We start from the raw sequence: 21,807 nt of genomic DNA, 5'->3' as shown, positions 1-21,807 counted from the left end.
AAAAAACTTCACTTGACTTGTTTTTCAAAGGATCTCACTTTAGATTTGCATTTTAGTTTAATTCCTGTCCAGCAAACTGACCCAATGTGTACTGTCTGCTGCCAGTCAAGTATCTGTCCAAGTATAGATGAGCATGGACGAACACACACATTGAACATAGTCAGAAAAATATTTTATGAGTTAAGAGTGTGGGGCGCTATTACATTTAGTGAAGGTATAATGGACAAAAAATACATTTCTGTCCATTTAACCTGTTTGCCCTTTACCATTACCATACTTTTCAATTGGAGAGCAAATCTGTGTCAGTTTAATTGGAGCACCATTCATACAATCACCTCCAAACTTGTCAAAAACATTAGTTTGGCAAACATTTGCATAGGGTGTTTTTCATTGGCATTGTATTTTACATAGATGCTCGAAAAATAGTTTTGTTTTCATTTGTTTTTTTATTTGCATTACGTAAAGGTTGACATGAATGGACAACCCCCATAATGACATCATGAATGCAGCCAAAAAACATTCAAGTTCCAAAGAGCCATTGGCTCCACGCTGAAGAAGAGGCGGCTGTCGCTGTTGGTTAGACGCTCATTTGTAACTCATTGCCACCTTCTGCAATTCCTGACCATAAAATGTAAATGAAAGTAGGAACTGCTGGAGTCGGGCGCTTTGCTCTAGTTTTCTAAATTATTCACCTGCAGATTCTCGCTTTAGTGTGAAGCAAATGTGGCAATAGCCTTGCAGTAGGGCCAGATAAATTGTAACTATGAAAAACTAAAATGCTGGTATAGTATATATATATTTATCTCAGTGAACTACAGCTTTGTGAATTGAACCTTCAAGGTCTCAGGCATACATCTGTGTCAACAACATAACAAGCAAATGTGTAGCAAAATACACCCCTGTGAGGCCTGGTCCTCATTTTACTTTACAATACTTGACATTTCTTTCTTATCAGAACCTCTCACACTATCATTTGTGTGGCCTAAATAAGAAATTGCAATGTGCCACACATCTATTGTTCATGTGTAACTGCTGTGGCCAGCTGCACACTTCAACAGCTCCACAGACACCCGCTGCTCTGTGTCGGTGGTGATAACGTCTACATATGTTTCCTCTCTGAATTTACAAGTTGTTGAATGTATTTTTGTCCAAACAAATGTACTTGTGAAAGCTTGTTGTGAAGTTGTGAATTGATTTCCACCGCACATCCCTGCACTGGTAACAGAGCCGGATCCATTATTTTCTCATTAAATAGAGCACATATCAATATAAAATATGAACTTTCCAGGAATACCACTTAAGCAGGATTGTGAAGACACATTTTTTAACCTGAATTGGTCATGTTGATTAATGATTACGCCACTAAATAGGAGGATGCATAACATGCCGTACCTATACACCACCGTGACCTCTAAAGGCCAGTGATTTAAAGTGACGTAATTGTGTCCTACATAGAAAATCATGCATGTACACATACATGTTATGTGACCCTCTAATGATGGCAGGTCGGGTTGTGTGTCATCCTGTAGATTTTCACATCAGTACCAACTGGCCGGAGATCAGCTCAGCTCCATGGAACAAAACCTCTCTGTGTTCACTTTGCAGCTGCAGCCTCTGAGATGCCCTACTCGGATGCATGACCTAGTGTGGAGGGGCTGTGGACTTTAACCAGAGAGTGGGGGGTTCACATTTAGACAGACATTCATGTTGCCAATCTATACTGTAGTAATTGAACCTCGCTCAAGGCATTTGTCCATTTATGTCCACCTGCTCTTTGTCTTTATTGTCTCCAGTCTAACAATAACAGGGACATCCTGTAGACAGTGTGTGTCATCACCGGTGCACACCCCCCACCCCCCCCCTCAGCTTGGACTGTTCCATTTCGCATCTGAAAAACCCGATAGTTGGAGAAGAGTTCTTCATGTCAGAGACTGCTGTAGCCACAGCACATAGAATTGCCTGTGGATCACCTCAGGTAATATTTCCTGCTTTTTCCAGTTTTATGAATACATTTTATTGTGAATTGTTCTGTTTTATCTGTCCTCAAAGAAAATGACTGGTCAACAATACAGCTGCTTATTCCAAATATTGATTTTGTCTGTCTGAGATGAATTTGCATTTTTTTCTTTGGCAAGTTTTTCTTGTAAGATCACAACAGCAGTAATTGTGGCGTATATTTATCAAAAAGTATTGTTTTTGTCGATATTACATCCAAGTTTAATGTTATGTATACAGGAATCTGTCCTCATTATTTGTACTTTTAACTGTTATTACAGAAATGGATGAGAAAGAGCAGAATGATCCCTTGAATAACGTGTCACTCATCAAAGGTAACAATGCCCTGTTATCATTTTGCATATTTAGACAGTAATGGAATGAATGAACCAGCTCATACCTAACACAGTACGTCATTGTAAAGGGGCAAAAAGCATGAGTGACAGGAAAAACAGTGTCAGGACTCTGGAGGGTGATTGGGTGTGGAAACAGCTGTCTTAAGAGTGCACATTGCTATAGATGGCCTTATTTTAGAGGCTGATTTCTCTGGCGTCAGCTGCTCGAAAGAAGATGGAGTCTCTTTGCACATCAGCTGACTAATGTTTGCTCGCGGCGACATTTAGGCACACTGGTTAAAATAGAATTCAGTGACTAATGCAACGCAACTGCAGTACAGACGGCATTTTAAAAATGAAGGGGGGGCATTCAGCGCTTCGGACAATATCATTCATGTTGCCAAGCACAGCTGCGAGTGAATCAATTTTGCATGATGAATGAATTTGTAACGCTACACTGCACTGTAGAGTACATATAGATAAAACTGTGTTATCAAACAGCATCTTACTGCTTTCAATTTGATGGGTTTATTCTATCTCTCACATACATACATATCAAGGCCATTTTCAAAGAGTTGGATTGCATATCAGACGTTCTAATAGTGTGAAGCCTGTGACTCAGTTAAAGAGGTTGTGACAGTGTGACGGATGGAGTAGGATGGTTATATTCCTCAGAACTTGAACTAAAAAAAGACTCTCTCCTGCATTTCCTCTGATGTCCCTCGAGTCTGTGCAATGTTTAATAACGCAACTAGTCAGAGAAGTATTTTTACACACAGATTGAGCCTATAATTACTTAGTGGGGGGCAATTCTGTGTCAACTACGACATAATGGTGATAATTAGTCATTGCCATGGCGTGCTACTAAAGATAACCTATTTACACATGAGCTCGCTCGCTCTCTCTCTCGCTCTCTCTCCCTCATGCACACACACTTACACACGCAACATATTTCAGCTTTGCACACATACTAACACAAGATACACACATTCGAAGAACATTTATCTTTCACTCATACTGGGTGGGCACACATAGCCCTGCTTACAGAGAGCCCACTCACATTCTGAGTCTCACTCATACATATGCATAGACACACACACACACTCAGCAGGGGAACACTATGCCCCCGGTTGTCCGTCTAGCACACAGCAGGATTGTCATGTGCTTGTGGCAGAGCGTGCTACCAGCCTCCAGTAGCCTCTCTCTAGGCTTTGATTTCACAGAGCTTTATCACAAGATCGGATAGCGCTACGGGCAAAATGTATGTGTGTATGTATGTGTGTGTGTGCTAGGGGTGTATGTATGCATATGACCGCCTATGTGTCAGCTGTCACAACAAATATTTGCTCACCAAATGCAGCATTTCACAGTGCTCATTGTTTTCGGCCGTATCCATTTATGGTGCACATACTGGACCAGTTCTGACTCCTGCTTTCTGCCTCTGCCAAATCTTTAGCCTGAGATGAGGTCATCTCTTTTCCTAGCCACAGTAGATTAGGGGATCAGACTATTCGCTGGGTATTCCAAAGCTCAGGAGTATTTATGGGGCTTGTTTCCACCTCCTGCAAACAAAACAGGCCCCTGGCAACCTTGGTTAGTCCGTTTCCCTCATGTATTGTGCTGCCGGGGTCATCTTGGATAGAAAATGTAGATAATGCACTTGTGTCTATTTCTGGATTGGCAATTAGTTTATGTAATAGGCCCAATTTCCTGGCTTGGGAAATTATCTTGTATGTCAGCCCTGCTTAAATGTTTGGGACTGAAGCTAAATGAACACGGTGGGGTACTCGGTTATTCTGTCTTCATAGGTATTTGTCAGTGCTGTCTTATATTTGTTCTGTGTTTTATTCTCAGATGAGCTGAACCGGTCGAACATGGGGTCAACAGGCGACTCAGAGAAAATCATCCAGCATTTGAATGACGAACTACGAGAAGCACAGGAGAGTGCTACTACTGAGAAACATAAGCGCAAGGAGGTACAAGGTAACAAAAACAAAACAATTCTGATGTTAAACTGATCATTTCCACAGCCTCCCCTCCACCATGTACTGCACACTCACTAAATGCTGTAATATTTATTATTATATTTATATTTATTATTCATAAGGTCTCCTGGAGGAAGAGCGGGAGGAAAATAAACAACAAGCTGATGAATCTGCAAAACAGATCAAACTTCTTCAAGGTACAGTATATGTATTGTTTGGAGTCATCTGTTGCCTTTGTTGGCATGTATCTCTGAGAGTTCTTATGTTTTCTCTCAAAACACATTCATCATACTGTTATCGTGTCACATTATGTATCCAGCATCCACATTACTAATCTGAACACTGATCATGATTTGGACAGGCCAGCTGCGGCAGCTCCAGGATGAAATGGGCAATCTCAGAGAGCAGGTCGACTTCTCCCACAGTACACATGGTGAGCTACAAAGCGCGCGTGATGAGGTGATGTCACTGAAACGTGCACTGGAGGCAGCTGCTGCGGAGCGGGATCATGACGTCAATGCTGTCCAGGCAAACCTAGCAACTGTCACTAAGGACCTAGACAAATGGCGTCAGACAGCCAACAAATATGAGCGTGAAATTGACAACCTACAGCATGACCTTCAGCAACAGAGCAAACAGTGGCAGAAAACAGCAGAGATACAAGGTAATATATAATGTACATACAGAACATACAGATATTCTAGTAGTAGTTCTAAATGTGTGTTGTGTTAAGAATGATAATAAAGGTTGCATGAATGCACTTTTTCCCACAGCCAGTGAGCTGCAGTCCATGCAGACGGAGTGTAATGGGCTTCAGAAGGAGTGTTCTGTTCTGCAATCTGACAAACAAGAGATTTTGAATAAGCATCAGAGGGAAAAGAGTAGTCTGCAGAGTGAAAGTGCTTCTCTCAGGGCTGAGAGGGAGGAGATAATGAAGACTCACCAGAAGGAAAGAGGCAGCCTGCAGAGTGAATGTGCAGGCCTGCACTCAGAGAGAGAGGCAGTGCAGCAGAAGCAGCAGCAGCTGGAGAAAGACCTTGTGAGGTCAGTGCACTTCAACTCCACCCCCACCTTCATGCACCTTCTCTGATGCTGCAACTGTGCAACCCTCCGCTTTCTGAACTCAGTGTTCTCTTGTTGCCGGTAGCTCTCGTGCCCAGAATGCTGAGCTGAGCACTAACCTCAAAGCCCTGGAGAGATCCCAGGAGGAGCTGGAGAAAAGGCTGGCCGCCCTGCAGATCCAGCACCAGCAGGAGAGCACCAAACTCCAGACCCAGCTGGATGAGGCCGACGGCCGTAGCAAGGATCTCCAGAGAGAGGTGTGATTTCAGATCTATAAAAGACACTAACCTAAGAAATCTGAGCCCGTATGTAGCCCTACTAGAATCATGGTGAGTGGGAATGTATTTGTGAGGTGTTCCTACGCTCTCAGCATGGAGGAAGAGTCTCATTAACTGAAAATGGACTCGCACTGGGATGGGGGTGCTCACATCTTTGCCAGATTTCTGAAAATCCATCTTCTGTTTGTGTTTACTCCATAACAAAAAATTTCTAATTTGCTCTACGCAGTATGAGGAGGCTAACACTGAGCTGTCAGACCTTAAGGAGAGATACGAGAAGACTGAGCAGGAGAAACAGTCGATTAAAGAGGAACTTGAAGAATGCAAAGCCGTCGTGGATAATTTACAGGCAAAAGGAGCAAAGGTGAGCGCTGTTCTACCCCTGCACTCATGAACATAATTATACATAACTGTTTTAACTAATTGCACTGGATTTGTGGTATCTGTTTAACCACTGTAGATACTGTATACTTACGTAGGAAGCAAACATCTTCAGCTTTGCTTCAGATGATGCTGTCAGACACAAAAGATGAATCACACCTGCTCCCCTCAACTCATCCACCATGTCTGTACTGTTGCCTTGTGTGACCTGGAGTTTTGTGCAAACAGCAATCACAGATAAAGACTACTGACAGAAGGGTCTATTAATAAACCCACACCCAACTAAAGTATGTCCCATGCAGTTGATTACAATAATATCCCTTCCCTTCCGTAGACTGCGTCCCAATTGCTGCCTGTTCAAGCCATAGTCACCGGCCTTATCCTGGCTTTGCTGTATTGGTGCTTCGGCGCAATGTGGTAGAAAGAGGTACACATGTCGGCCTACATCTGTCATCTTCATTCGTTTCTTTTAGACCATTGCATGATCCAATCAGGCCTTCCTCTTTCCTCAGAAACCTTTCCAGAGGCAAATTCCAAAGAAACTGTTGTCTCAGTAATCTAACCCTTCTAATCATACAGTGCCAACATCTGACATCTGTTTGTCTTGTCTGAATGGCTAATGCCTAACATCAGTGGGCTTGGATGGGCTTACCTTTATCTGACAAAGCTGTGTTTTTCACCCTGTGCTGTCTGCGCTGTGCTGCTTTAATGCTTTGCTCTGTCGTGGTTTGTCAGCTTCATGTGGAGGCGCTCATGCTGTTTTTGTGTCATTGCAGATACCGTGGATGATCTGGGGGCCTGTGGCTGCAGTGGCTCTAACAGCTGTGACTGCTGCTGTGCTCTTCAGGGCCTGAGGATGACTTGCACAAGCACACACACAGAAACACACATACAATAATCCACATTTATCACCAGTTTTCTTCACATTGAACCTAAAAAGCCCTTATCCTCCTTATCATACCTGCACTATTAATTAGGGGGCTTTAACTTACACTGTTTAACTTTTAAGAATCTATATTTTAGATGGCAGAGAGAGAGACGTTAATAAAAGAATGTCAGTTTGCGTGCAAATGAATAAGAGTGTATGTTTCTTATTTATGGAACTCTTCTATCATTTGGCAATAGAACGTAAATGTCGGGCAATGAATGTAAAGATACTGTGCACTTGTCATTAATTCTAAGTATATATTATGAGGATATTTTAAGATCACCTGGGATTCCAACTGCCCTTAATGCAACACGTGTAAGTATTTCTCAGACTAATAAGTATTGCTACAATAATTACAACCCTATAGCTGAATGTGTAGCAAAGAGATAGCGGTAAGAAGCCATCGATAGGAGGTTGTGGCACCGCAAAGATGTCATCTGTTAGAATACCAATTATTAATGTGGAAATGTATTATTCATGTAGATGGATCCATTGATAAGTCGTGGCCCTCCTCTGCTGTTCAGATGCTTGCTCAGCCCACATGAGCTCTAGCGAGAAGACTTATGTGAGCATATTTGAACAGTTTAGCAAAGTGGGGATTTACCAAATACTTGATGTCATCGGTAAACTTTTACACAGCGTGATTAACAGAACCTTCACAGAGTTAGTGCAGAATTGTGAGTATTGGAGTCCTGAGTTTAAGGTTTGAATGACTATTTCCTTACATTTTGTCATGCTTAATTTGTGGCCTTTGCAGTGAAATACTGATTTACGGCCTTTGTACCTCCTTCACATCACTTCACTTGCCACTCAGATTTAGTTCCGGACATCACAAATTACCTATTTCCTTAACAGCAACCACTCATATGCATCACTTGCTTACTGAAGGGAAAAGTCACACAGAACTTGTGTAACAATACTTGAAATGCTTTTGAAATCACTGTAACACTAACATGAACCAGTTCAGAACCTCAATTAGCCCAAACCTGAAATTTGGTTGTTATTTACAATTTTGTTTTGGTTTAAGGTTTGTGCGCATCTAACATACACACAAACCTTGTAAGTGAACTATTGATGGATGTTGAGTTGTCATGATTCCCTGTAAATAACTACAAAGTTGATGTATTTTGTAAAGAGCTGGAAAGGCATAGTTTCTTAAGTTCAGAGTTAATGAGTAAAAGCTCTAAAGTGTAAGTGTGACCCCAATTAAAGATGATAACCTCACGATTGCACCTTGAGTCATATGTGCATCTGTGTTACCAGGGCAAATGTGTATGCTCTTGTTGTTCTTGTGACCATTCTGGGAGTCAGTCTGTCATTCTGGGAGCACTGAGCCACATTGGAGCCACCAAGCAGGAGACGCATGTTTGGATTTAAGATGAAGTTTTGTTTTATTTGGCACTGCATATCCTTATATTACTTGTTTGCCTGGCTGGGAACTACAGAAAGAAATCAGCCCAGGAGCTCAGTCTGGTACAAGCCTCCTCTCTCACTGTTGGAGCCAAATGTGCTTTGTACACAATCCCTGTAAAAAAAAAAAAACTCAAGATAGTGAGTAATCACACAATCTCAATGAAAACAAAACAACTCTGGAAGGTTTTACGGCCCAACATTGGCTGTGGTTCAAGCTGACGAGGTCGATGTGACACTCATGTCTTCAGCATGGTGTTCTTGTGGTCAAGGTTGATGAAAGGTAGGTTGATGGGATCAGATTATCAGAGCCTGCATGACATCTGTGTCTGAAATATGAAACTGTGGAAATGACAGCTGACATTGATGTAAATTGATTTTTTGAAATGTTATACTCGCTGTGTCTTTCCAGTTCTTAACACATTTGTCACTTAAGGTCCCAGATTGTGATTATCATGAGCATGCTGACATCTGAACCCATAAAAGCTGAGAACTACACAGTGTACAGCTGGTATGTGATAAATAGCAGACTGACTAGCTTCCTGTCTCGTAAAAATCCAAATAAGATGGAATGATTCCCATGCAAAGCAAGTCGGTGCTTCTTTGTAGAGTTGCAACATTTGTTCTGCCCTAGTTTGCATTTAGGTCATCTGTAGTGAATCAGGGCTCCAGCAGGGCAGCTTCACATAGAATGTATTCACATTCGCAATTAAAGCTAGTGTTCCTATTAAATATAAGCATCTATAATGAATATAACCAGTTTCCTTACTAAGAGAACGTTAAATAACACGTGTCTTTGATTAACAAAATCCCAAAATGAGGAAATGATCATTTGAGCGTGTAATCCATTGACCATGTTTGGGAAACCAACTACAGTCATTGTATACATTAAAAACGTCAATGTTGCTCAAAATGTTTTTCTCTTCTCTGTCTCTCTTCTGTCTGTCAGTCACAAATGTTAAGGTGATTCCAGTAATAGTGGAAAAAGGCCCCTTGACTGTGCAGAGTGCAGTCAGTGTCTCTCTAATGACACCCAGTGGGAGGTTTTAGACCTGAGATTTGAGCGTGAACATTAGAAGGCTGAATAGAGAGGTTATGTTGTAAGACATTCCTTGTGTACTGTTGACTGGTTGTCAAAATGCATTCCTAAGAGTGAATATATTTGCGTCTTACATGAATCCTAAAGCTCATGGGAGAGGTTTCATGTTGCTGGAACACATTTCATGAATCGGCCTGTCACACACTTTGGCAGTAACTGCTTTGGTATTCAGCTTTGTGCTCGAGGAGATAGACAAATAACAAGCTGTAACACTGGCCAGTATAATTTTAGGTATGTTTTAATCACATTACTTACACACATACGCAGCATAATGCCTTGGTTTCATTCAGTCTGGAACAATGCCTGCTTGTATGTTCACTTTAAAAGATTGATCGAATCATGCAGTGACCTGCTTTCCCCCAATGATGCTCAAAATCAATGTGCTTATCCAGCGCCGGGACTCCGACTCGCCACTTTTTGTCCGATTTTATCATTAATCAGAGGAAATATATATACTTTCGACATAAACAACAGATGCAAGTCACACATAGTATCTGCATGCATTCAAACTAATTAACAGGACCATTTTTGAAGCACAAGTGCCTGCCTGTGACAAAAGGAAGTAGGTGAGTGAAAAATTATGTATAGGATATAGTATGATATATTTTCATGACATGAAGGAAAGCATGAGTAAATGCTATTATTGTACATGAAAATCTACACACACACAATATCTCAGCAGTTTATCGGAGTGGTCAGGTGTAGAACATAACAGAGATGTTTGGATGCTGACTGCTGCCTCATGTGTAACATGTATGTTCATACAGCCATGGCCGCTGATCTAGACATGACAAACCTGTTCATCATTGCTGGGGGAACGTTGGCGATTCCCATTCTGGGTTTTGTGTTTTCCTTCCTTCTCTGGCCTTCAGCACTCATTAAAGTGTATTACTGGTAAGGTTGATGTTGTTGTTGTGCTGTCCTTATCTCTATGGCTTAATGATGTCATTGATGGTGAAGAGAAGATAGTTGTCCCACATATTAGAAATAAATTAGTTTTCATCAGCAGCAAGCTGGCTGTTGATTTAACTGTGTTTTGTCAGAAATAACATGACCTCCATACAAGACATAAATAAGAATATTCACATATTTGTGTGTATCTGAGCTACTGTGCCATATCCTCTGCAGGTACTGGAGAAGGACTCTTGGCCTACAGGTACGGTACGCCGACTGTGGCGGTTATCGCTTCTGCTATTCCTACAGAGGAAAACCTGGGATGAGGCCGTCTATCTTAATGCTGCACAGCTTCTCAGCCCACAAAGACATGTGGCTCACTGTCGTCAAGGTCAGGAGATCTGCAACACAAACACTACAGATGCTTGAAATCGACACGTTATCACTGTGGCTTGTTTCAAACACCAAACATTGTTTGATGATTTTAGGCTGATGCTGATATTTGATATGCAGTAGGCAGTGGGTTTGAACCGATCAGTAAACATAAAATGAATAATATTGTGGCATGGTTAAAATGAAAGCAATAAACACAATTTTGTTTCTGAGATAAGTTGAAACTGACCAAAGTAACTGGCATTTACTCCACATTTGATACTAATGAAAGAAAAGTGTACAATCACTTTTGATCACTTTTAAGGGGTATCAATAATTTTGTCCAGGCCATTTGTTTTATTATTGATGATGATACATCCAAAACCAAAAGCAAAGTGTCAGTTCTATTAAATGTGGAATAAAACATTGTGGATGTCAATAACTTTTGTCAGGTTCAACTTATTTCAGAGACAATAGTAGGTTTTTGAGGGGTTTTATTTTAAGGATACCAACACTGCAGCCACATCTGCACATTATGAAAGTTTACACAACAGTGAAGCACTCAAATGTTTTAATGTTTACCTGTGTTTTATCTCCACTATGCTCATTAGTATCTACCCAAACACCTGCACATCGTGTGTGTGGATATGCCTGGTCATGAAGGAACAACGCGCACCCACACAGATGATTATTCCATCCAGGGGCAGGTCACAAGGATCCATCAGGTACAACGACATATAAACATACAGGTTACTCACCTGGTCATCCAACTCAAAAGCTGACTTTGTTACATATTTTTTTCAGTTTGTAGAAGCCATTCGCTTAAACAGGAAATGTTTCCATCTGGTTGGAACCTCCATGGGAGGAAACATAGCAGGGGTTTACGCAGCCAACTATCCCTCAGAAATCTGTAGCATGACTCTCATTTGTCCAGATGGTCAGTCACTTTGTATCTGTGTGTGAGTCTGTGTGTATGTCCACTACCTTGACACCTTATCAAGCATGTATGTATGTGTCAATTGTATGAATTGAGAATAATAAGAATCTAAAAATGAAGGCGCATAACAAATGTAAACAATATATGAGCATGCATCTCCAATTTCTCACCAGCAAATATGAATGTTAACCCTTAGGTATAAGGCACCCATGTGAGACCAAATTTGACAATCATCTAGCAGACCTGGAGCATAGTAACTACACATTAAGTGTCCCATTGATCCCCACTACACCTGAAGAGATGGAGGACATGTTCAGACTTTGTTCCCACGTTCGCTTCAAGATCCCTCATCAGGTCAGGTCAATACTTGTAATTGAAAGCATTGCCAATTTGCCTCTTTCTGCACATCATCTGTATTTACCTTTTTAGTGAACTGAGTGAGCAACAACTAATATTTGTGGGTCAAAATAAATAATTGATAATAATAATATAATAATCAGCTTAAATCATCATTGGAAGATACTGCATGTAAGTAAAGTTGAAGTGAAATTGAAGTTCAATTTTGAAATAATAAACAACTGATTTTTATTAAATCACACTCCAATCATGAAATGAAAATACACAATAAACAGAAAGAAAATAAATAAAATGTTACCATTTATGTTAGTTATATAATTTTTTCATTTAAATCATTATTTATATGTTTTCTTTCATTGAATAGATTCTTCAAGGATTGGTAGATGTCCGGGAACCTCACAACAACTTTTACCAAGACGGTTGGTTATAACAGATATTTATTCTATCTATTTCTTTTATAATATAGTTAACAATACAGTCCATTTTGGCAAAAACAAAACTTGGCAAAAACAAACATTTTCTTTTCTATTAGTTTTTATGGAGATTGTTGGTGAAAACTCAAGATATGCCTTACAGGATCACTTACACCTGATCACTGCACCTTTACAAGTGATTTGGGGGAAACGAGACCAGGTAAGGTTGGATAGTTCTGGTAATTCTCTGACTCTACCAACTTGTAACCTGTAACTTTGAACAGGTGGTGGATGCCTCTGGAGCCAAAGTCATTGCAGAGACCTTACCAGGGTGCAGAGTGGACCTGCTGGAGAACTGTGGTCACTCTGTGGTCATGGAGAGGCCATGTCGGACAGCAAAACTCATGCTGGAGTTCATCATCTCGCAGCAAGATGCCAAGGGGGGCAGAGCCAAGAAGTCTTCATAGAATAAAGCCTTTGATTTTTGTTCTGGCACATTTAGATCTAATGTTTCATCTTTAGCAATAGAGACACATTACATACATTACATTACGATCATTTGGCAGACGCTTTTATCCAAAGCGACTTACATTACATGATCTTTTATCTTTCTAATAATGTTTCTAATTTTAATGATTTTATTTGGTAGGTACACACACATCAAACTGTCAACAGATTCATAAAAGGAGCCAGTGTTGCTATTTGTTTTCATTTATAAGCTTTTTTTTAAATAGTGTATTTTAATGCTTATAGGTCTCACTATTTTGTTGGAGTTGTCTTTTCCAATTTAAGAAAGTCTGTATTATGTATTGGATGTATGTGTTTGGCTATGATATACTTCTCTCTCTGTATGGTACAAAATGTCCATTAACTGAAAAATTACATAAATAAAAGTCCTGTATTGTATGATATTTGTTGTGATTGTATTACTATTATTGGTGAGCGGACTGTGTAAGTATTTATTATTATTTTTGATGTATTGCGATCCAGGTGAGGTCACTGATTTGTGCAATTCTTGTGATAAATGGTCAGTTGTAGTCTTTTGGCTTTAATTGATGTGCTGTATTTGTGCTGTAATTAATTAAACTACTTATCTATTTACTAGAAAGGATCATATCGGATTGTCACTGTAAATAATTTGGAGTAGATCAATGTTTGTGTGTAAGGCACTTGGAGTTGATCTGTGCCCAGGGACCCATTGTCTCATATTTCGCTTAAAGGAGAGACTTAATATTTAGAAATGTATTTTGTCCTTAAACCATCAAGGGGTGAATAACCTTACAGAAGCACTTTAAAGTCTGCTCTGTAGCTAATGAAGTAAGAATCTGAGAACATGAGAAATTAATGTGCAGAGTTCTTCTGGTTCTCCTTAAAATAAATTCTAAATTGTACTATTGAACTTGTAGTCTGCAGATGAAACCTCTCATTTGATCTGTTTCAGATGACAAAAGCAGGCAGATTGATGTGTTTGCTGAAGGTTAAAGGTGAATGTATTAGCACCTCCAGTGTTCCTCTTTCCTCACTGTTACCAATTAGAAAGATCTCGATCTTGCGTGTGTTTGATCTAAGTAAATACTGTTGTGCGTGGTGTAATATCCTCGGATGTGTGTGTGTGTGCGTGCGTGCGTGCGTGTGCGTGTTGATCGTGCAGAAGTGTGTGTTCTTGCAGCCGGACCGCCTCCCTTCATCCATTCATGTGCGCAGTTTTACCGCAGACGATCCAGCGGCAAACATCCATGAACGGCTGTCTGCACCATCCATCACAGACACCAAGTTACTGGATTAAAACTACAACAACACAAGACAGGAAGTAAGAATTTAGCTGAATTCATATTTAATTCCCGTACAGATTATTCAGGGCCAAGTGTGTTTAAACAGCTGCCTGGGTTCAACCTTACTCACCATCTAACTAGCTGAGCTGAGCGAGAACTAGCCTACGAGCTACCAGCTAACCTAAAGCTAGCAGGCTAAAACCTTGCATCGCTTTAGGCGGCTCATACTCTTCTTTTTTGCACAATTGTGAATTATTCCACTGGTTAAAGCTGGTTTGTGTCTTTCAAACTTGACTGATATGAAATGGAAACGCATTGTGTTGCTTAATAGCTCCGCTCGCTTGCCTGCAAAGAAGCAGTGAAATGCCGCTGAGGTGAGATTGCTAGTGTGAGCAAACATTAGCATTATTAGCATTAATCAAGATGGGGACAGTTTGCTCTTGGTGTGGTTGCTATTCCTCTTTTGTGTTTGTTCAGTTTAGTAGTTTTAAAGTGTGTATGCGTCTCCGGGTTTGGCTGCGGCTTCATCTGATGTTCAAGACGTGATAATTATGCATGAATCCGGTCTGCTCCTGATCAGTATGCGTTGTTTTACCTCAGTCTGCACCACACTGACACTGACTGGTGCTTTATCACACAGGAGCTCTAATCTAAATGCATCAAATATCGACTTTCTTCATCAATCTTTATCATTAAGACAAAAATACACATAATCATAAATTGATTCAATACCCAAATACTAAAAAGATATCTATATTCTCACATTTTGCTAAATCTATGGGTGAAAAAATACACCATTCTGTGTGTATAGTGTGTAATGTGACTCTTTCTGTTCACAGGTGATATTGAGATAAAGTAGATCATATCTGTTACGCCTGTGTTTTGGTTCTGACCAAGTGGGTATTTCTTCTACAAATGGATAATGGAGACTGGGGCCATAGGGTAAGAGATGGCTTCACCTCCGTCCAGAATGAGAGCCATGTCAGATGTTGCTGGTGATAAAGATGTGAATGAACGATGTGTCTGCTTCCTGCTTGATATCAAAGCTGTTGCCGTGTCCCCGTGTGCAGATACTTTTCTTTCTCTTCATGAAGACGTACCGTTCCTTACCTCTGCTTTGATCTCTGTTCCGTAGATGAGTACTCCCGTAACCTTGAACGTGGGAGGCCACATGTACACCACCAGCTTATCCACCTTGCAGCGCTATCCGGACTCCATGCTGGGCGCCATGTTCCGGGGAGATTTCCCCACAACTCGCGATTCTCAAGGGAATTACTTCATCGACCGCGACGGGACGCTATTCCGGTACATCCTGAACTTCCTGCGGACGTCCGAGCTCACTCTTCCCGTAGACTTCACAGAGACGGACCTCCTCAGGAAAGAAGCTGACTTTTATCAAATAGAACCTTTGATCCTGTGCCTTAGTGATCCCAAACCGCTATATCCTCCCGACATCTTTGAGCAGGTAGTGGAGCTCTCTAGCACGCGGAAACTGTCAAAGTATTCGAACCCGGTCGCTGTAATCATCACCCAGTTAACCATAACGACTAAGGTGCACGGTCTGCTGGAGGGCATTTCCAATAACTTCACCAAATGGAACAAACACATGATGGACACCAGAGACTGCCAAGTGTCCTTCACCTTCGGACCGTGTGACTATCATCAAGAGGTGGCCCTAAGGGTTCACCTCATGGACTACATCATGAAACAAGGCTTCACCATTAGGAACACGCGTGTCCATCACATGAGCGAGCGAGCCAATGAGAACACCGTAGAGCATCACTGGACTTTCTGTAGACCAGCTCACAAAGTTGAAGACTGAGCGACAGCGGCACAGTCGGTTTGTCGTGATATTGCACAAGTCGCAAATAAAAATGGAACAAATTTGACCTCTGTACATTTTGGAGATGTATCACTAATCATGATTTTGTCTTGGTTTTGTCGGTGTGGTACAGTACATGAGATACACGGTCCAAGTCTTCACATTAATACTGATTAGGACTAAAACTGCATTTTAGTCCTAATGCCAAAAATGGGTACAATATTTATTTAACTTTCCAGTACCCTTCAACTTTGACCCTGTTTATACCAGGAGTAATTGTAAACAGATACACGTGTGATGTAAATGTAGATGACCACCTAGAAGGTAAAAGACTAAATGTAATTGTTAAACTAATGCACAGACAACAAATATTCACGTCCATCTAGTACTTTTTGACTGAAGTCCAGGTTTTTCCTCCGTGACCACATTAGATAGTAAAATTAGACACATTTAGCTCTTTATCTCTTTGTACGGTACTATTGTTGCATGTGTCTTGTCTATGTTTATGTATTGGCTCTGTGTGTTTAACACTTTAAGGATCACCAACAGTGATGTATCGGTGATCACAGCCAAATAAACACTTTTGTCTATTTGTCAGTCATTAATTTATGACTTTGGTTGACTTTCTTTTACACCTAATCATTGAGACTTGCCTCGCAGCTGTCCAGAACCTTGGTGCAAATCACGTGAGCGGGATAGGTGCTGAACTAGGTCAAATGCCAAATGTGTAGATAGCAGCCATGGTTACCAGCCGGATGACTGAGATGAGCCTTCAGTGACAGATTGCTCTCTTCTGTAGGTTTCAGACTCTCAGCCCTCAAAGGGAGCATTTACTTAAAACACACACACTAAGCTGCCTATATAACTTACTGCTTAATTAAACATTAATATGCATACTACTAACACTGAGCAAAGATTGGAACAGATAAAATATAGATGAAGGGAATAAAAGGTTTAATTTCTTGAACTACTTGTTTTCTAGCATTGTTTATTTTAAGAAATTACTACATGAACCAATATAGCCTATGACCTCATTTTACTCTGGAAACTTTGTTTGTATAGTGGTGCAGCCTCATGCAGCATTGTTTAGCTTCCAGCTGGTGCCCTATTTTGTGCCTTTTTAAAAAAAAAATCCCAATAGAAAGTACATGAGCATTAAGTAAAAGATGATTGATTAGGTAGAAATTAATAAATACTTTGAAATAATGAAATATCTCGGTAGTCTCTTTTTTCTGCCTCCATAACCTTGTTTTTTGGGGGGAATCACAAATGAGCATTGCAAATAAGGAATGTGTTATTTACTTTTGATTAACTAAATTGAATAATAAAATGTTTACACGAAAAAAAAAACAAGCTTACACAACCGGATGTTACGATTTAAGTCAGTTCCTGGGTGCGCGTATTTTTACTCCAGGGTCAACCTCCCCGTGATTCTCCTGCCGGCCTTGATAGGAACGCCGCCCACTTGGTTTAAGACGGCATTACAGAACGAGCGCGCCTTGCTATCTCGCCGCTCTAAAGGACAACTGGAGGTCCACGCTTGGAAGTGTTTACTCCCCACATTGGAGCTTGTTCTGCGGCTGACACACGACACCCGTCAAACATGTTTAAAAGGCGTAAAAACGTGCAGTATCTTCTGAGTCTCGTGCCGGGTAAGCGTCGGTTTGGGACGTACAGGTTCCTTCCGATCTTTTTTTGCGTCGGAGGCGTCATGGAGTGGATCATGATAAACGTGCGGATAGGACAGGAGACATTCTGTGAGTGCAAATGACAAACGCGTTCACTTCGGCACTAAAGCCTTATTTTGAACACACACGACTCATTTACTATGTTAGTGTGTAACGGTTCATGGGTCGCGTGCAGTGGCAGCTCTCGATTTCATTCATTTCCTCAAAACATTTTACGTACTTCCTGGTTGGTGCGCAAAATCTTTGAATTTTAATTTCACAGTTTTTAGAATAATTGATTGCTAGTGAGGATTTGTAGCTTTTTTGTTTCGTTAATTGTAAATTGAATTGAATTGTAAAGTTTGGTTTTCATATTTTAACAAAACAGGGGTATTTGATGACATCACTGTTATCACACAGCCCTATGTCACCATTGTTGACATTTTATAGATATGTGTAATATAAAACATACGTAAATAGTAATCTTAACAGAATAAACCACTAATATAACACATGGGTGTAAGTGGGTTTCCACCCGACACTAAACTGAGACAGAGCACCTCAGATGACTTCCCAGATATATCCTCAAATTTTCCGATCTTTTCCCTCTGCCCAACTGCCAGTAGAAAGTATGGAAAAGTAAGCAGAACAGGGAAAATGGTTGTTTACCAAAGGAAAATATTACAGTCAGATGTTTGGAGTCAACCCAGTCAGTGTTTTTTAAATCAGTGCCTTGGCATTGATTTTATGATGACTATGATTAAAAATGTAATGAAGACATGTGTGAATGAGGACAGGGAGGAGGTAAACTCTTGTCACACTACAAAAACAACCCCACTACAAGCTCTCTGCCTGACCTGTCATGTTCTTATTGGATTCATATTAAATAAGTAGAGAATAGTTAGATAAATATGCCACCAGACTTGGAAAAAAAGTCTTCTCTTTGTGTACTCACTCACATATTGAAGTTTTGTGTTACTGTTATTCGGTTTCTTCTCTCTCTTTCCCCCTAGATGATGTCTACAGGAGAAAACAGTCGGAGCGGGAGTATCAGAGTAAGGTAGCAGATGGCCTGATAGTTCTCACTGAGCCTGCAGCCAAGTGAATGATCATGGGGTGCCTGGCCTCACATGTGTCATCCATGGACAAATTCTTGGACACTTGCTTGTTTCCATTGGACTGGAATGGACCCTACAGCATTGAACTATGCTTCAGAGACGACAACAAAAGTCCATGTGTTAATAAAAAGTGAAAGATGGACAGAGAAATCAGTTCCAAAATGCAGGCTTTATTGTAAATGTGGTCTTACGTTTAAGGACGATAACAAAGGCGTGGGAGATTACAAATGGAAAGCATCTACAGTATTACTACTATAACTATACAGTATTTATTTTCATTTACATTTGCTCACAATAATCATACCAAGATATCACAGTTTATTTGACAATGACACAGTGATTCTTGAATATGCAACAGAACACCATGGAAGAGAGCAGAAGTAAAAAATAAAACGTTTTTTAATAACATTCTGAACTGAGTCTGAACAGATTTGTTAACACTGGCAGTTTGGACTGACAAAACCACAAAAAGCTGTTTCTTCTCTTTGGCTCTTTGTTTCTCAAACTGCAGCCTCGGTGGACTTGCATGTCCACCCACGTCTAGTTCAAATACTGAAGTCCACTATTGGAAATATTAAGACTTGAGTTGGATGTTTTACTGAGTGTATATAAAAGGGTTACATGGGAACAAAATTGTGAAGATAACTCGTTTATTATCTTAATACGAGTGCTCTGTACTCATTCACTTTATACTGAGCTTCCCCATAATGTATAACTGTGGTAAAAGCATTGGTTATTTCAGTGATAATGTCCAATAGGGAGAGAATGCATACAGATGAAGCTGTTAGGGTAAAGAGACAGCATGAGGGGGTTGCCGTCCAGTCTCACTGTGTCAATGTTGGGTCGGAGGTAACGACTCGTGTTGCCTTTGCAGAACGTCTCATCTGTTATTGTTTTGATTTTGTTGTTCTGAGGGAGAAAAAGGACACAGATTCAAGGAGACGTAATTGGACCCAAACCTTCTACCACACTTTATTTAATGCAGACAGACAAAATATGCACAATCTCTTCACATTTGTGGAGAAAATCCCAAAAATTGTTTTGTCTCAGTCACTGTGTTAAGGGTTAAAGCAAATGAACTTACATGCAGGTGCACAACACGAAGAGATTCCGGAAGGTGTGGTACTGCTGTCAGTTCATTGTTGCCAAGGTAAAGGTAGGCCAGTCTAGTGAGTTTCTGGGACGAAAAAAAAAACAATTGTCATCAACCTTGGATGAAGCTGCTCATTTGTAACACAGTTCTGCAATATCACAATGTCAAAGAGCAGACTTACTTTAAAAGCAGTTGCCTTCACACCCTGGGTTTTAAGCCTGTTGAAATTGGCATTGAAGGATACTAGCTTGGTGGGCAGCATGGGAAGTTTTGTCAGCCTGTTTTCTGCAAGTGTGAGCTCCTCCAGATTGGTAAGTTTGGAAAAAGCTCCATCTTCTATCTCAGCAATAAGATTTCCACTAAGATCGATTCTTTTTAATGTGACTGGAAAAAGATGAAAAAGAGGGGAAAGCATGAAACATGATCTTTGAAGATGGGAATAAGTTGACTTGAACTAATTGACTTTTATTTACCCATGTCTGCAAAGTCTTTGTTGCTTATTTTTGTGATTTTGTTGAATCGGGCGTACAGATAGGTTGTTTCCTTTGGCAGTGCTGGGACAGCCGACATTTCAGGGGACACCTCCTCACAGTAAACGGACCCCGTCAGGCAAACGCACAGAAGGCATGTAGGCATATCTGAAATCAGATTCTTTCATTTTTCTAAGAGTGTTCTTACTCTTACCAATTAGTCTCCATGATGTCATTGTGCATCTTACAATACACTTCTTGTGCTTGCACAGTCCCGTCATTACATAACATAGGCTGGAGTTGCATTCACATATCTGAAACAGTGCCTCAGTAAATTGGACATAAGCAGCTTTGAATTGATTGTCGTTAACTTTTATTTGTTCAAACAAGCAAACAAGCATTACCTTTAGCGTTTGGATCAACTGTTGTGTCTTCAGGAACACCATGGTCAGGAATGGTCCCAGTGTCTCTCTGTTAAAAAGACAAAGTGATCAATGCACAGTTTTACATTACATTACATTACATTACGGTCATTTAGCAGACGCATTTAGCAGTTTTCCTCCCAACTCAGTCATATTGTGTGTTTCTGCCGTCTATGATAAAGAGTAAAAACATAAAACCGATTTTACCTTTTGCTTGCTTGCTGCAAAAGTTAATGTCCAGGGGAGAAAAAAACACACAAAAAATAAAGCCCATTGGTTCATTGTTGCTGGTGGCTGAAGCTTTATGAAGAGAGTGCTGCGTGCTTGGCTGGGATCGGGGGTACATGTGAGCAGAAAAATTTTCCATCCAGTTTGTATAAAGCTGCCAGTAAACTGTTGAGCAAGAAAGGGGAACAAACTTTAACTCAATAGATGCTGCATGGCTTTGTGGTCTTGGTGGTCTTCTGAATATACAGCATATGTAACAAACAGATATAAACATCCTCTGTTGATCATAAGTAGACAACATTAAACACAAAGCTACATTCTTGGATGGTGGTTCATCACTGAGCATTGTTTGTTTGAGGTTTCCTGGAATGACAAGAGAATTGTTGTTAGTAAAGGAGCGGAGTGATGCTCTGGTTGGAGAATTGATGGAGAGAATGAGCTCTTGTGTTAGTATTAAAAACAGTTGAATGATGTGATTATACTTTACAGTTATGCCCTGTTTATACACTGTTTCTTTAGGAGACTGCCCCTCCCGTATCAGAAGTGTGTTTCGATTTTAGCCAGGGATATAATTTTGAGAGGAATGGAATTTTAAAACGGTTTGCCATTGCTGCAGTCTTGGTTGCTTTCATTAAAAACATCTGCAGCTGCATCCGTTTGCTGTTGAATGGCCATTCCTCTCTCTAAGTAGTCTGACAGATCCCCCCTTACATTAGCCTTCCTCAATAATAACCAAACTCTTCTTCTCTTCAATCCCTGTATATAGCTA

At 40.5% G+C, this 21,807-nt stretch overlaps 5 protein-coding genes across 9 annotated transcripts; 4 read left to right on the top strand and 1 right to left on the bottom strand.

The window, feature by feature from the left end:
- The first annotated feature begins 482 nt into the window (after nt 1–482).
- Nucleotides 483–8,188, top strand: slmapb (sarcolemma associated protein b). 4 transcript variants are annotated; one of them, XM_076166428.1, is made up of 11 exons: nt 483–631; nt 1,530–1,975; nt 2,277–2,330; nt 4,185–4,313; nt 4,438–4,512; nt 4,677–4,979; nt 5,089–5,359; nt 5,463–5,634; nt 5,885–6,019; nt 6,371–6,463; nt 6,813–8,188. In XM_076166428.1, exons 3-10 carry the CDS (start codon nt 2,279–2,281, stop codon nt 6,455–6,457), a joined length of 1,224 nt encoding a protein of 407 aa, XP_076022543.1. In that variant the 5' UTR covers nt 483–631; nt 1,530–1,975; nt 2,277–2,278; the 3' UTR covers nt 6,458–6,463; nt 6,813–8,188. The 4 variants fall into 4 exon arrangements, with proteins under 4 accessions (XP_076022543.1, XP_076022545.1, XP_076022546.1 ...); XM_076166430.1 differs by having other exon boundaries at nt 484–631; nt 1,794–1,975; XM_076166429.1 differs by lacking the exon at nt 483–631 and having other exon boundaries at nt 1,344–1,675; nt 1,794–1,975.
- Nucleotides 8,189–10,242: 2,054 nt separating this feature from the next.
- On the top strand, nt 10,243–12,913 carry abhd6b (abhydrolase domain containing 6, acylglycerol lipase b). The gene is made up of 8 exons (XM_076166264.1): nt 10,243–10,367; nt 10,602–10,758; nt 11,351–11,464; nt 11,544–11,676; nt 11,873–12,030; nt 12,398–12,452; nt 12,566–12,666; nt 12,731–12,913. The coding sequence occupies exons 1-8, from the start codon at nt 10,243–10,245 to the stop codon at nt 12,911–12,913; spliced, it is 1,026 nt and encodes a 341-aa protein (XP_076022379.1).
- Nucleotides 12,914–14,111: 1,198 nt separating this feature from the next.
- On the top strand, nt 14,112–16,236 carry kctd6b (potassium channel tetramerization domain containing 6b). Of its 2 annotated transcripts, XM_076167179.1 has the most exons (3): nt 14,112–14,256; nt 15,058–15,160; nt 15,354–16,236. In XM_076167179.1, the coding sequence occupies exons 2-3, from the start codon at nt 15,134–15,136 to the stop codon at nt 16,038–16,040; spliced, it is 714 nt and encodes a 237-aa protein (XP_076023294.1). In that variant the 5' UTR covers nt 14,112–14,256; nt 15,058–15,133; the 3' UTR covers nt 16,041–16,236. The 2 variants fall into 2 exon arrangements, with proteins under 2 accessions (XP_076023294.1, XP_076023295.1); XM_076167180.1 differs by lacking the exon at nt 15,058–15,160.
- A 1,260-nt stretch (nt 16,237–17,496) lies between these two features.
- Nucleotides 17,497–18,975, top strand: uqcc5 (ubiquinol-cytochrome c reductase complex assembly factor 5). Its single transcript, XM_076167108.1, has 2 exons — nt 17,497–17,797; nt 18,721–18,975. Exons 1-2 carry the CDS (start codon nt 17,644–17,646, stop codon nt 18,810–18,812), a joined length of 246 nt encoding a protein of 81 aa, XP_076023223.1. The 5' UTR covers nt 17,497–17,643; the 3' UTR covers nt 18,813–18,975.
- On the bottom strand, nt 18,976–21,176 carry ognb (osteoglycin, paralog b). The gene is made up of 6 exons (XM_076167107.1): nt 21,018–21,176; nt 20,793–20,859; nt 20,392–20,556; nt 20,100–20,302; nt 19,910–20,002; nt 18,976–19,734 (listed from the first exon to the last, which is right to left on the bottom strand). The coding sequence occupies exons 1-6, from the start codon at nt 21,090–21,092 to the stop codon at nt 19,564–19,566; spliced, it is 774 nt and encodes a 257-aa protein (XP_076023222.1). The 5' UTR covers nt 21,093–21,176; the 3' UTR covers nt 18,976–19,563.
- Nucleotides 21,177–21,807: the final 631 nt, after the last annotated feature.

This window comes from Genypterus blacodes, unplaced genomic scaffold (genome assembly GCF_046128005.1).
Source record: "Genypterus blacodes isolate CSIRO-AG114 ecotype Tasmania unplaced genomic scaffold, CSIRO-AGI_Gbla_v1 ptg000156l_1, whole genome shotgun sequence".
Lineage (NCBI taxonomy): Eukaryota > Metazoa > Chordata > Actinopteri > Ophidiiformes > Ophidiidae > Genypterus > Genypterus blacodes.
The sequence above is the reverse complement of the archived record's forward strand: the minus strand, read 5'-3'. Positions and strand labels throughout refer to the sequence as shown.